At 42.8% G+C, this 13,908-nt stretch overlaps 1 protein-coding gene across 2 annotated transcripts in view; it reads right to left on the reverse strand.

Annotated features, from left to right (window-relative positions):
- Positions 1-329: 329 nt before the first annotated feature.
- The window catches only part of EEFSEC (eukaryotic elongation factor, selenocysteine-tRNA specific), a 130,801-nt gene continuing 117,222 nt past the window's right edge, over positions 330-13,908 (reverse strand). The window contains exon 7 of one of the 2 annotated variants that reach the window (XM_075831782.1): positions 330-2,281. In XM_075831782.1, the coding sequence (XP_075687897.1) occupies positions 2,097-2,281 (185 nt within the window). In that variant the 3' untranslated portion in view covers positions 330-2,096. The remainder of the gene's footprint in view (positions 2,282-13,908) is intronic. The other variant, XM_075831784.1, reaches the window with a different exon arrangement.

Consider the following 13,908-nt stretch of genomic DNA (forward strand, 5'->3'; position numbering starts at 1 on the left):
CCCATACATTATCATCATGTCGGCAGCGCGTCTCCCTGTTTACACACCAAGATGTGCTGCCGACAACGATAATATTTAACTTTTTTAAAAAGATGCAATCAGATGATCGAGCGTTTGCACGATAATTGGCGCGTGTAAAAGGGCCTTTAGTGAAGTATTGTTAATGACCCCTAAGTTCACAAAGATTAAGTTGTGCCCCGTAAAAATATGATCGATTTTGATTGTAGTATCTTAGTAAAGCTTCGTACGCTTCTTATAAAAATGACCTGGATACAGGGATAGAGGAGCGCGCCAAGAGATCAAAGGAAATAAAACTCCCATAACTGCAGTAATGATAATCGTGTCGTATTTATTGCATCATTTGGGGGTCAACAGGCTGAATTATATTGGACAGGATACAGGCCGGGGAGGACCTGCTGCTTACACAGGAATCATCGAAGGATAAAAGGACTGCACTTTGATGGGGGAGGGGGCATGTTAAGGTTCGGAAAAAGGAAAAGTTGAAAGTTTTTATTTTACTTGTTTTAACAACATAATCATGATCGGTCTGCATGGCGGCTGTATACCGTGGTAACGTATGTGTCTTATGCAGTGGGGTCGGAGTTCATTCTGGACGCTGTTTGGTTGACATTCCAGATTTTACTTACTGGTTTAAAAAATATATATATTTAGTATGTAAATTACGGAGGCTGTGTACATCTACGTTTCAGGCTCTGTTAGGCGCCTCCGTCGCAGATCCGGCAGAGTTTACCGGAAAGCTGCGCTATTGTTTTCGGTAAGACCACGGACACCCCGACGGAACCACACCGTATAGTGTTCCCAGGTGTTAGTCCCTTAATCTTAGCCTAGTGCTGCATACACTTCAACTTATGGCCCACACGCCGTGGAAAATTCTGCTGCAGAATTCCCATATGTAACATGCAGATTTGCGGCGGATTTCTCCCTTTCTCATTGAATGGGGTGAAACCTGTGGTAAAAATCTGCAACAAAAAGGTCAATTTACGTGCAAAAAAAATTCCGCAGCATGGAGATAAGATTTGTTCACCTCTCATCTTATTGGCTGATACGGTTTTCTGTGCAGGTTTTCTGTCCGCAAATCTGGACGGAAAATCCTCAGCATTTCTGTCCAATCTGGACCCGGCCTTACAGGTCAAACCTTTACAAACATATAAATGAATGAAGCCTGACAGTCAAACATTCTTCCTTAATGTCATTTTTTAAAATATATTTAGTAACGGAAACAGCGTAGCACGGTGAACTATGTGGTTTCCAGAACTTGGGAGCTACAGAAACAGCATAGCTCACCAGGTTCCGCAATTTCCAGAACTCACATTCACTTCTATGGGAGTTACGGAAACAGCGAGCTTAGCTGCCTCCGTACTCCGGACCACCTTGTCAGACAGCGTCCGAGAAGCAGCAGGACAAGGTAGGATGGGGGTCAGGGGTCTTCGTTCTAAAGAGGTGGGACCTGCTGCATCTATCGGATATTTATGTCATATTCTCTGGATATGCCATAAATGTCGAAGATGAAAAACCCCTTTAACCGATACTGCCGACATTAGACATTTGTTGCCGGATCCTCTTGATTCTTAAAGGGCCAGGCAGTTTGGATCTTAACCAATCGCAGAAGATGAGCTGCATTAGAGGTGTCTGGCATCTGCTTATCTCTCTGCCCCTATTGATTGAGCATGTCCAAGTGGCTCAGCGTGTATTTGGGGGAATCGGGGAAGACTGAAGATGACTATTCTATGTGTATAATGCGTGCGCTCAATAGAACCCCCTATAGAAGATAGAGTCATAGTAACTATATCCATACTGCAAATTTATCCCGATTTGTACACTCATTTTCATACCTTTCCGGAGGATTTCTACCTAGAACAATAATTCTTATTCCGTCTGATAATCTTGCATTTATTTGGTCCTCATGATGCCAGAATAAAGGAATTTTAATATGGACAATGTATTTGTGTAGATATGTATATAGCTAAAAAAATAAAACAAAGCTATATTTGAGGTAACATTATATGATTGTAAGTTCATGTGCGGCCCTTCCAGCGCTCAAGTGATTATTTAAAAAATGATGAGAAATTCAGGAGTCAAGACTGAATCATTTTCTTCTGGGGGTCGAACACATATCTTTTGAAGGTCAAGATGATGAGTACAGGGTGACTGTCTGCTCGACTTTCTTCTTCCTTGGCCGATTCTGTGTCTCCTTTACTTGCTTTGGACTTCTTTTTCGAGGAGCCTCCAAGAAGTTGCTTTGTTTCTGGTGTCAACCCATCTAAAAAATAAAAAAACACAATGTATAAAGTTATATACACAGAAATTAAGGGTCAAGTCTTTGAAATAATCCTTAAATGTTACTGGACAGGTGAATTTCCTATAGATTACAGCAGGCACTGTAGATTAGGGACTACGCATCACCTGTGCGGACAATGACCAAGGAGGGAATGCTGGTAGAAATAAGCTCAGAAGCCTGCAGAATTGTAAATGAATCCGGAATATAATACAGGCTGTAACTCAAGATCAGTACAGGATAAGTAATATATGTATACAGTGACTCCACCAGCAGAATAGTGAGTGCAGCTCTGGAGAATAATACAGGATGTAACTCAGGATCAGTACAGGATAAGTAATGTAATGTATGTACACAGTGACTCCACCAGCAGAATAGTGAGTGCAGCTCTGGAGAATAATACAGGATGTAACTCAGGATCAGTACAGGATAAGTAATGTATGTGCACAGTGACTCCACCAGCAAAATAGTGAGTGCAGCTCTGGAGTATAATACAGGCTGTAACTCAAGATCAGTACAGGATAAGTAATGAAATGTATGTACACAGTGACACCACCAGCAGAATAGTGAGTGCAGCTCTGGAGTATAATACAGGAAATAACTCAGGATCAGTACAGGATAAGTAATGTAATGTATGTACACAGTGACTCCACCAGCAGAATAGTGAGTGCAGCTCTGGAGTATAATACAGGATGTTACTCAGGATCAGTACAGGATAAGTAATGTAATGTATGTACACAGTGACTCCACCAGCAGAATAGTGAGTGCAGCTCTGGAGTATAATACAGGAAATAACTCAGGATCAGTACAGGATAAGTAATGTAATGTATGTACACAGTGACTCCACCAGCAGAATAGTGAGTGCAGCTCTGGAGTATAATACAGGATCAGCACAAGATGAGTAATGCTATGTATTTTCAAAGTGACTCAACTTCTTAGCTATGTAGATTTTATATGTAAACTGGAACATGGGCTTAAAGGAAAAAATAATATTTTAATCATGCATTTAAATGTAAAAACCAAATACTAATTAACTGTGCATAAAAAACTTGTCAAGTAACTACATCCAAGCTGCTACACTCTGCTTTGCCTTTGTTAGCAACCAGACTCTTTCCCTTGGTGTCCCTTAATAAAACAATACACCCATGTTTGAGTATAAAAATGGCTTCTTTATGGCCATAACCTTATTTCAGAAACTTGCATTAAGACGGACTACAAGGCTTTGTTCACACAGTGCGGATTTTGAATGTATTTTTTGATTCAAAACCAAGAAAGGAACCTAAAACAGAAGAAATATATAAGAACGGCCTTCTAGCTCTGCTCTCCTGGATCCAATTCTGGCTTTGGCTTGAAAAATGCAGCAAATGTGCACAGTGTGAACAAGTCCTAATAGATAGAAGCTTGGTATGAAGCAACACACTTCAGGGCTAATGGTAATTTTCTTACGAGGGGTCGGTTGTTTGTGCTTTGTTCTCATCTTCCATTCAGTATCATTCATCTCGATTCTTCTTTGCTACTTTCTTGCTCTCCGGTTGCGCTATCAACAGACAGACGAGAAGACGCAGCAATTGTCTAGAATTGCAGGGCTGGTGGGTCAAGGAGCGCCGTCTTGGACTCTAGCGCTTCACTTTCCGATAGCAGAGGACAGAACCCAAGAAGTGTACCTGGTGCCGCAGTCAGCTGAAACCTTCGGTGTCACATAACCTTATCTCATACACTTAATCAGCCTCCCTGCCCTCATCGTGAAACTCTGATCGGCATTCCTATTCCAGAACATGACAAAAGATTCCGATGCTCACGATTTGCTGGAGACAGGAGGTCTACCAACCCGGGTGATTTGCTCGATTACAAAGACGTGAAGGGGGTATTGGTGACTGCGTGTGAGGGTAGAGGCATCTTCTGTCCTTGCTGGTAGCGTTTTGTGCATTGAAACAAATAGCCATTAACCCTTCAGTTTTCGACTCGTCTCGAAAGGATGTTATGGCTTCGAAAGATAAAATTCTAGACTTCAACTTTAGAAGGTATGAACAGAAAATAGACTCGGACTGAAAACTTCTACTGATTGAAGTTTTCTAAGGACAATATAACCTGTAACACCGTTACCGGAGCCCTTCATGCCGTGTCCACCACTATTTATTCTATTCGATGCTTTAATGGTAATAAAAACGCTTCATTTTAGACATTTTGAATACGATTTATTATTTTTTTTATTTTTCTTTCTTGTTACTTTTTAATACGTCATTGTTTTTTTTTTTGTAACCAATAAGAATTATTAGGATCAGTTCACACTGAGTTTATTGGTGCTGATTTGACGTGAAAACCGTGTCGGAATCAGCTCCGAAAAACATCCAAAATGGCCTCCGACTCCTATTGAAATCAGTGGGAGGCAGTTTCGGACTTTTTTGCCGCTGATTCCGACGTGGTTTTTGCATCAAAATCAGTGCTAATAAGCGCAGTGTGAACTGGTCCTAATAATTCACATTGGTTACAAAAAAAAAAAACAATGTTATAAAAAGTAATGAGAAATAAAAAAAAAAAATCTTCTTTAAAATGATGTCTAAAATGAAGCTTTTTTTTTTTTTTTTAAACCACCTCCCACTGATTTCAATATGAGGCGTAGGAGTTTTTTTTTTCCCGGGGCGGCTTTTAGCAGCTTGAGGGGGAAAAAAGCGGCATTATCTTTATGCCGCAGTTCCACCTCTGCCCTACCATTGAAATCAATGGGACGTCAAAAAAGCGTTTTTCGCTGCTTTTTTGCCCATGGTCCTCAATGGCCGCAAGAAAGTGCAGGCAGGTCAAAATCTGCCTCAAATATCCTGAAGGAATTTTGAGGCAGATCTTTTCTGCCTGCAAAATACTCAGTGTGAACAGGGATTTACGGATAGTACACCTGTTGTACACAGAATTTTATCGGTGCAGAACCTATGCTCATAAATTTGGGAAGGGCCTGTGATACCCCGGGATATTGTGTCAGGCTCTATTGACACTGGATTCATGAAGGAATGGGTCCGTCATGTCCTCGTTGCCAGCCTAACAGGCAGTATATGGCAGCAGAATACATTAATCTGCCCAACAGAGGCAATGCAAACCTTAGCATGCCAGGGTGAACATTGCCGACCATTGATATGAATATTGTATTTTTGTATGTTTGCCTTCCCTATTATATATCATGGCGCCATTCCAGAGGTTGTAGTTTGAGAGCCATAGGTTGGAGACCAATGGTCAAAATGAAAGTCCGTCACTATATTATTCATTGACGAGTCGTAAATCAGCATTACGATTGCCTATATAGGACACAGCACGGAGAGAGAGAAGCTTCTATTTGTGTACATAGAGATACAATGTAACCCGTGTTATTTCCAAAGTGGTCCAGGGAATCGATGCACATTAATCCGGTCCCACAGCTCCGGCTCTTCACCAGGTGAGTGGCATCACAGCCTGACACAGCGGTGCTGAACGCTCTCTTTTTCTCCATGGTGCCAGCAGGTCTGTGGACTGACTTAGACCGATCTCCTAAAAGCCAGTGCCCAAGAGCCAGACACAGCCCAATCTGACTTCCATCTCTCTCCGTGGAATTCTTGCGTTACACGATACGTGCCTGACGTTCCTTGAGAGCAAGGAAATGAAGGGAAATAGATCTGTCACTGAAGACGACATCGGCTACTTAATAGCTGGAGCTGACGGGTATTTTTAGATGGAAGTCTTGTTTAACTTACATTACAGTTTAATCTCTGGTGAACAATGACTGCGCCGACTAGAATACACAGTGAAAAAATCTCTGCCATTAATTAAGTCCTGGCTGTGCCGCTCAGTCAGAGAAAACATTAATAGATTTTTTTTTTTGTTTCCGCCGAACAATTACTTTATTTTGTTAGAGGATTAAATTCAGAAGTGTTTGTGTCACAAAGAAAGAAATTAAATATCCTGCCCATCTGTATGTGTACAAACACGCGGAGGAGAGGAGCGCGCCTTTAGCTCCACAGCAGCAATCACTCTGCAATAATAAGCACATTACACACTCGTCAGGACGTAAAAAAAACTGTGAAAAACCTCGTTCACCGGACCAGTGCTGATAGGAGCATCGAATGTCTCAGATATACTAATTGTGTGTATGTATATATATATTTTTTTATTTTTATTTCTTTTATTATAAATTTTATTTTTTGTTCTATTTATTTATTTATTTTACTTTTTATCATTTTACATTTTTGGTGGATTTGGCCACAGCAAAGATCAGGCTGGACTGCCCATTATGGCGCTTGGTTTTGCCACCCAGGCCAGAAGAACCTTGCGTTTGTATCCCCTTCCATATCTTCTCCATGACCCTTGGGCCAAACCCCACCTAACAATGCAGTTCCCCTGGACGGGTGTCTAGCATCGGTTCTCTGCCATCTAAAGAAACGGGTATGGCATCAAGAATGGCTGGACCTCCTCTCTCCATGGGTCCCATTGTCGCTGCATGATATCTATGGGATGTGCACCCAACCTGTGCCGGATTATCAGATGTTTTCTATTCTTGTGTAATATTATTCTAGATATAAAAAAATGGAATAAAGACTTCCTCAAACTATTCCCATTCACGATGCTTTTTGTATTTAGAATTCTACGCTCAGACCCTAAAAATTCTGGATGAAAATGGACTTTGACATAACTGGATATTTTTTTTTACAAAATTGTATAGTTGTTTAATATGGAATCTAGTAGGTGCCAGATCATCAAATGTTCTGGATTATTGGATGTGAAGTATGTAACATGTATTTATAATGAGTATGTGAGTTTTACAAATCACTGTCTGATAATCTAGAATATTTGATAATCTGGCACCTGTCAGGTTCTTTTAATGCAATATTAACCCCTTGCCTCCATAGCTAATTTTCGGATTTTCATTCTCCTCCCGGCCTTCTAAAAGCCATAACTTTTTATTTTTCCGTCAATAAAGCCATATGAGGGCTTTTTCTTTTGTAGGACAAGTTGGTAATTTTCCATGACACCATTTATTGCGCCACATACTGTTCTAAGAAACTGGGGAAAAAAACGTCTTAGTTGGGTTGAATCGGAAGAAAACATCGATTCCTCCATTGTTTTTGGGGTTTTATTTTGACAGCATTCACCACGCGGTAAAAACGACATGTTGACTTTATTCTGAAAGTCAATACAATTACGGCGATACCACATTTAACTTTATTAAAACTTTTTTTTATTAGTCACCCTAGTGGACTTGAACCTGCAATCGTCTCCCCCCAAACATATCGCGGGAGGGGGTGTCGATGGAACGTCAGAGGGGAAACCTCAGTTTCTAATGGCTTAAATGGCGCAGTAGCTATTGACCGCACCGTTTAAGGAGTTAAACGAGCAGGAACCGCACTCATCCCGTGATTCCACGCCGTACTCTACCATATATATATATATATATATATATATATATATACGGCGGAAATCAAGAAGGTGTTAAATAAATCTCACCATAGAAAAACAAAGACAAACAGATTTTAGGAATCATTTACCTAAGATGGTATTGAATACATAACCTCTGACAAGCAGCGTGATGGCAAAATCACTCCGAGTTACCCTTGTCTGGACGCCAGAGAGGATTCTGCTGCCATGCACGCAGGTGAATGTGGTTAGTGTTGAGCAGAGAGGTCTCCTATTCACTTGGCTGGAGCTGAAGAAGGATGAGGGCTATTCAGACACACAGCACAATGGTCCTCGATGAGCGTCCCAGAGAGACAAGTCTTCAGATTTGGCTCTCGCTGCTAGCAATCACAGAAGAATGCGAGAAAACAAAACTGTTTCCCAAGCACTGTTTGTTGGTGCCATAATTAATAGAATCATCAAACGGTTCTGCAAATTGCTTCCAATTGCCGGCGTCACTTTCATGTCAGATGCCAGACTAGAAAACACGAGCTTGTTCACTAGTGCTGGGCTAACCTCTGTGTCCTATACTGGGAACCAAGCGATTTCTAAAGGGGTTTCGGATAATTTGCACAGTAATGGGGTCCCGCTGGGTATACATTACACACCATTTAAAGTCATGTTGTTTTTCCTTGTTTCAGGACATATTTAGTAGTGAGAATATCATAATAAAATGCAATGGACTTTTCTTTCCTGTGTTCCCATAGATTTCTCTCCCGACTAAAGGGCCAAGTAAACTGTATAGACAAAATGTCATCATTGGGTGCAAAATACATAACTAATACAAATAAAGCCCTTCCTTACATATAAAAGGTAAAAAGAAATGCTAAAAGCTGATAAATTGCTTCCTATATTGAGGAAAGAGCAGTACAGGACATGTAGTACAGGTAAAGAGCAGTACAGGACATGTAGTACAGGTAGAGAGCAGTACATGACATGTAGTACAGGTAGAGTGCAGTACAGGACATGTAGTACAGGTAGAGAGCAGTACATGACATGAAGTACAGGTAGAGAGCGGTACAGGACATGTAGTACGGGTAGAGAGCGGTACAGGACATGTAGTACAGGTAGAGAGCAGTACAGGACATGTAGCACAGGTAGAGAACAGTACAGGACATGTAGTACAGGTATAGAGCAGTACAGGACATGTAGTACAGGTAGAGAGCAGTACAGGACATGTAGTACGGCTAGAGAGCAGTACATGACATGTAGTATAGGTAGAGTGCAGTACAGGACATGTAGTACAGGTAGAGAGCAGTACAGGACATGTAGTACGGGTAGGGAGCAGTACAGGACATGTAGTACGGGTAGGGAGGAGTACAGGACATGTAGTACGGGTAGGGAGCAGTACAGGACATGTAGTACAGGTAGAGAGCAGTACAGGACATGTAGTACAGGTAGAGTGCAGTACAGGACATGTAGTACAGGTAGAGAGCAGTACAGGACATGTAGTACGGGTAGGGAGCAGTACAGGACATGTAGTACGGGTAGGGAGCAGTACATGACATGTAGTACGGGTAGAGTGCAGTACAGGACATGTAGTACGGGTAGGGAGAAGTACAGGACATCTAGTACAGGTAGAGAGCAATACAGGACATGTAGTACAGGTAGAGAGCAGTACAGGACATGTAGTACGGGTAGGGAGCAGTACAGGACATGTAGTACGGGTAGGGAGCAGTACAGGACATGTAGTACGGGTAGAGAGCAATACAGGACATTTAGTACAGGTAGAGAGCAGTGCAGTACATGTAGTACAGGTAGAGAGCAGTACAGGACATGTAGTACAGGTAGAGAGCAGTACAGGACATGTAGTACAGGTAGAGAGCAGTACAGGACATGTAGTACGGGTAGAGAGCAGTACATGACATGTAGTACAGGTAGAGTGCAGTACAGGACATGTAGTACGGGTAGGGAGCAGTACAGGACATGTAGTACAGGTAAAAAGCAGTACAGGACATGTAGTACAGGTAGAGAGCAGTACAGGACATGTAGTACAGGTAGAGAGCAGTGCAGTACATGTAGTACGGGTAGGGAGCAGTACAGGACATGTAGTACAGGTAGAGAGCAGTACAGGACATGTAGTACAGGTAGAGAGCAGTACAGGACATGTAGTACAGGTAGAGTGCAGTACAGGACATGTAGTACAGGTAGAGTGCAGTACAGGACATGTAGTACAGGTAGAGAGCAGTAAAGGACATGTAGTACAGGTAGAGAGCAGTACATGATATGTAGTACGGGTAGAGTGCAGTACAGGACATGTAGTACGGGTAGGGAGCAGTACGGGACATGTAGTACAGGTAGAGTGCAGTACAGGACATGTAGTACGGGTAGAGAGCAGTACAGGACATGTAGTACAGGTAGAGAGCAGTACAGTACATGTAGTATAGGTAGAGAACAGTACAGGACATGTAGTACAGGTAGAGCGCAGTACAGGACATGTAGTACAGGTAGAGAGCAGTACAGGACATGTAGTACAGGTAGAGAGCAGTACAGGACATGTAGTACAGGTAGAGAGCAGTACAGGACATGTAGTACGGGTAGAGAGCAGTACAGGACATGTAGTACGGGTAGGGAGCAGTACAGGACATGTAGTACAGGTAGAGAGCAGTACAGGACATGTAGTACAGGTAGAGAACAGTACAGGACATGTAGTACAGGTAGAGTGCAGTACAGGTAGAGTGCAGTACAGGACATGTAGTACAGGTAGAGAGCAGTACAGGACATGTAGTACAGGTAGAGAGCAGTACAGGACATGTAGTACAGGTAGAGAGCAGTACATGATATGTAGTACGGGTAGAGCGCAGTACGGGACATGTAGTACGGGTAGGGAGCAGTACGGGACATGTAGTACGGGTAGAGAGCAGTACAGGACATGTAGTACGGGTAGAGAGCAGTACAGGACATGTTGTACGGGTAGAGAGCAGTACAGGACATGTAGTACAGGTAGAGAGCAGTACAGGACATGTAGCACAGGTAGAGAGCAGTACAGGACATGTAGTACAGGTAGAGAGCAGTACAGGACATGTAGTACAGGTAGAGAGCAGTACAGTACATGTAGTACAGGTAGAGAGCAGTACAGTTAGTACAGGTAGAGAGCAGTACATGACATGTAGTACAGGTAGAGAGCAGTACAGTACATGTAGTATAGGTAGAGAGCAGTACAGGACATGTAGTACAGGTAATGAGTAGAACAGTATATTTAGTACAGGTAGAGAGCAGTACAGTACATGTAGTACAGGTAGAGAGCAGTGCAGTACATGTAGTACAGGTAGATAGCAGTACAGGACATGTAGTACAGGTAGAGAGCAGTACAGGACAGGTAGAGAGCAGTACAGGACATGTAGTACAGGTAGAGAGCAGTACAGAACATGTAGTACATGTAGAGTGCTGTACAGGACATGTAGTACAGGTAGAGAGCAATACAGGACATGTAGTACAGGTAGAGAGCAGTACAGTACATGTAGTACAGGTAGAGAGCAGTACAGGACATGTAGTACAGGTAGAGAGCAATACAGGACATGTAGTACAGGTAGAGAGCAATACAGGACATGTAGTACAGGTAGAGTGCAATACAGGACATGTAGTACAGGTAGAGAGCAGTACAGGACATGTAGTACAGGTAGAGAGCAGTACAGGACATGTAGTACAGGTAATGAGCAGAACAGTATATTTAGTACAGGTAGAGAGCAGTATAGTACATGTAATACAGGTAGAGAGCAGTTTAGTACATGTAGCACAGGTATAGAGCAGTACAGGACATGTAGTACAGGTAGAGAGCAGTACATGACATGTAGTACAGGTAGAGAGCAGTACAGGACATGTAGTACAGGTAGAGAGCAGTACAGGACATGTAGTACAGGTAGAGAGCAGTTTAGTACATGTAGCACAGGTAGAGAGCAGAACAGGACATGTAGTACAGGTAGAGAGCAGTTTAGTACATGTAGCACAGGTAGAGAGCAGAACAGGACATGTAGTACAGGTAGAGAGCAGTTTAGTACATGTAGCACAGGTAGAGAGCAGAACAGGACATGTAGTACAGGTAGAGAGCAGTTTAGTACATGTAGCACAGGTAGAGAGCAGAACAGGACATGTAGTACAGGTAGAGAGCAGTTTAGTACATGTAGCACAGGTAGAGAGCAGAACAGGACATGTAGTACAGGTAGAGAGCAGTTTAGTACATGTAGCACAGGTATAGAGCCATTATCACCTATCGAATCACAATAAGTACATATAGTTAGAAGAGGGGTCCGTCATTTATGTATTCCTCAAACATTTTACTTGTCGGACGCCCGGCCAGTCTCAGTCAAAATAAAAATCTTTAGACTGCAACCCATACAATGTAAACGGGACGTCGGACAGGTGGAAACCATTTTACTTAACCTTTGTCATGTAAGTCATTAAAAGCAAAGTGGTGTTTGCGCAGGGTAATGACTTGTATAACTGATGTCCCCACTTAAAAAATAAAACATCAGCAATCTTATCAAGATCAATTCTACACCAACCAAGTCTACAAGAAAACAGACAGGAGACCCAAATGCCTACCGGCTTCTGTGGTATTTAGTGATTATTCAGAATGACATCACACTACTGATTTCCTATAAATATACCCGGTCATCTGGAATTTTGCAAGACTTTTATAGCGCTGGCGGGGGACCGAAAGTCTAGTGGCACAGTCTTCCTTCATGACGACATGACTCGTCATCATGTAATTGCTGTAGCAGTAGTACAGCGGTGCCGGTCACATGACGATGAGTCATGAACTAAGGTTGTGCCACTAGACTTCCGGTCCCCCACCAGCGCCATAAAAAGATATCAACATTTTATAATCAGCGCAACGGGGGACCGGAATGTATATTAGCGAGTGTATCACATACTGCAGTTTCTACACTGCTAATACTTTTCAGTCCTCACAACACCCTTTAACCGGGGGCATGAATATATATATATATATCTCAATAGGCGGGCCCATAGGAAATACCAAAATTGCCCCTCTGCTCATGACAGAAGGACCCAGAGACATCCCACCCTCTTTAGGGAGGCATGACCCTCTGGCTGCTTCCAATTCGTTGTGGGATGGAGGTCAACCTAAGCTGGGGCCCCCCTTCTCATGGGTGGTGCCGCTAGGGTCTGAACGCCCTTGTAGTACAATATTATCTCGTATAGATCCTCATTGCATTGATGGGACATGCATATGGCGGTTTACGATAATTCAGCAAGCGCTTGACGTGTATATAATATGCTGTTAACCGTTTTCTCGCCAGACCCTATTAACGCCGCTGATATATGCAGCATGTTGGCTACGTTCCCATACTATGGCATGTCGGTGTGAAGAGAGGAGCTGGTCGTTCTTTGGTGCAGCGGGACGGTCCAGGAATGGCTGGCGGTTATCTGGCGCCCGGCATTCTCCATCTGAAGTGGGTGCAAGGAGGGTGCCAGCCGATCTTCATTTTCCTGACTTCTCCAAGGTGTCGGCTACTTGAGTCTGACCCCCGTTTCTGCATTGTTCGGTCTCGTGTCACGCCGGCATGGACGCACATCCCAATCAACAGGAGTGGGAAGAGAGAATGGAAGACAAGTGCTAATAAGACGGTGCGGGGGAGAATGGAGAGCTTCTTTATTCAAACTTTTATTCCGCATACATTGTGCATAAACAAATGTGCGGCTTGCTTTCAAATGATAAGGAGATTACATTTTTCATTTCTTGAAATCAGGTTTGTTCTCCGTTGTCATCACAACAAAGCGAATTAGGACGAAGAAAAACAGGCATCTCCTTACTAGGACCCAGGTTCTTCACAGCACAGCTGCACAGATACTTAATATTCTCAAACGAGCCTTTGATTGTCTTTGATGCCACATGCTTGCTTTTACCGCGGCACAAAGAGAGGAAAATGCGGCGTGTTCTGATGTCTTAATGTTTCTTAATACCTTGTTTAACCTTCGCTAAGCTCCTTAAACGGTGGGAGACGAATTGGTGAAAAACAAATCGGCTGCGAGAGAAAAAGGATTTGCGCAAAAGAAAATGTAAAGATATGCGAGCGCAACTTCATGTAGTACTTATAGAAGTTGCTAGGGAAATATTTTTATCGCCTAAGATGTTATCACCAGGTGTAGCGTAGGATGGACGTCACACAAACCGAGGCCTGAGGACCCACGCACACTAACGTATATTCATCCATCGGTAAATACGGATCCGTAGCCAT

The sequence above is a fragment of the Rhinoderma darwinii genome, chromosome 7 (genome assembly GCF_050947455.1).
Source record: "Rhinoderma darwinii isolate aRhiDar2 chromosome 7, aRhiDar2.hap1, whole genome shotgun sequence".
Classification (NCBI taxonomy): Eukaryota; Metazoa; Chordata; class Amphibia; order Anura; family Rhinodermatidae; genus Rhinoderma; species Rhinoderma darwinii.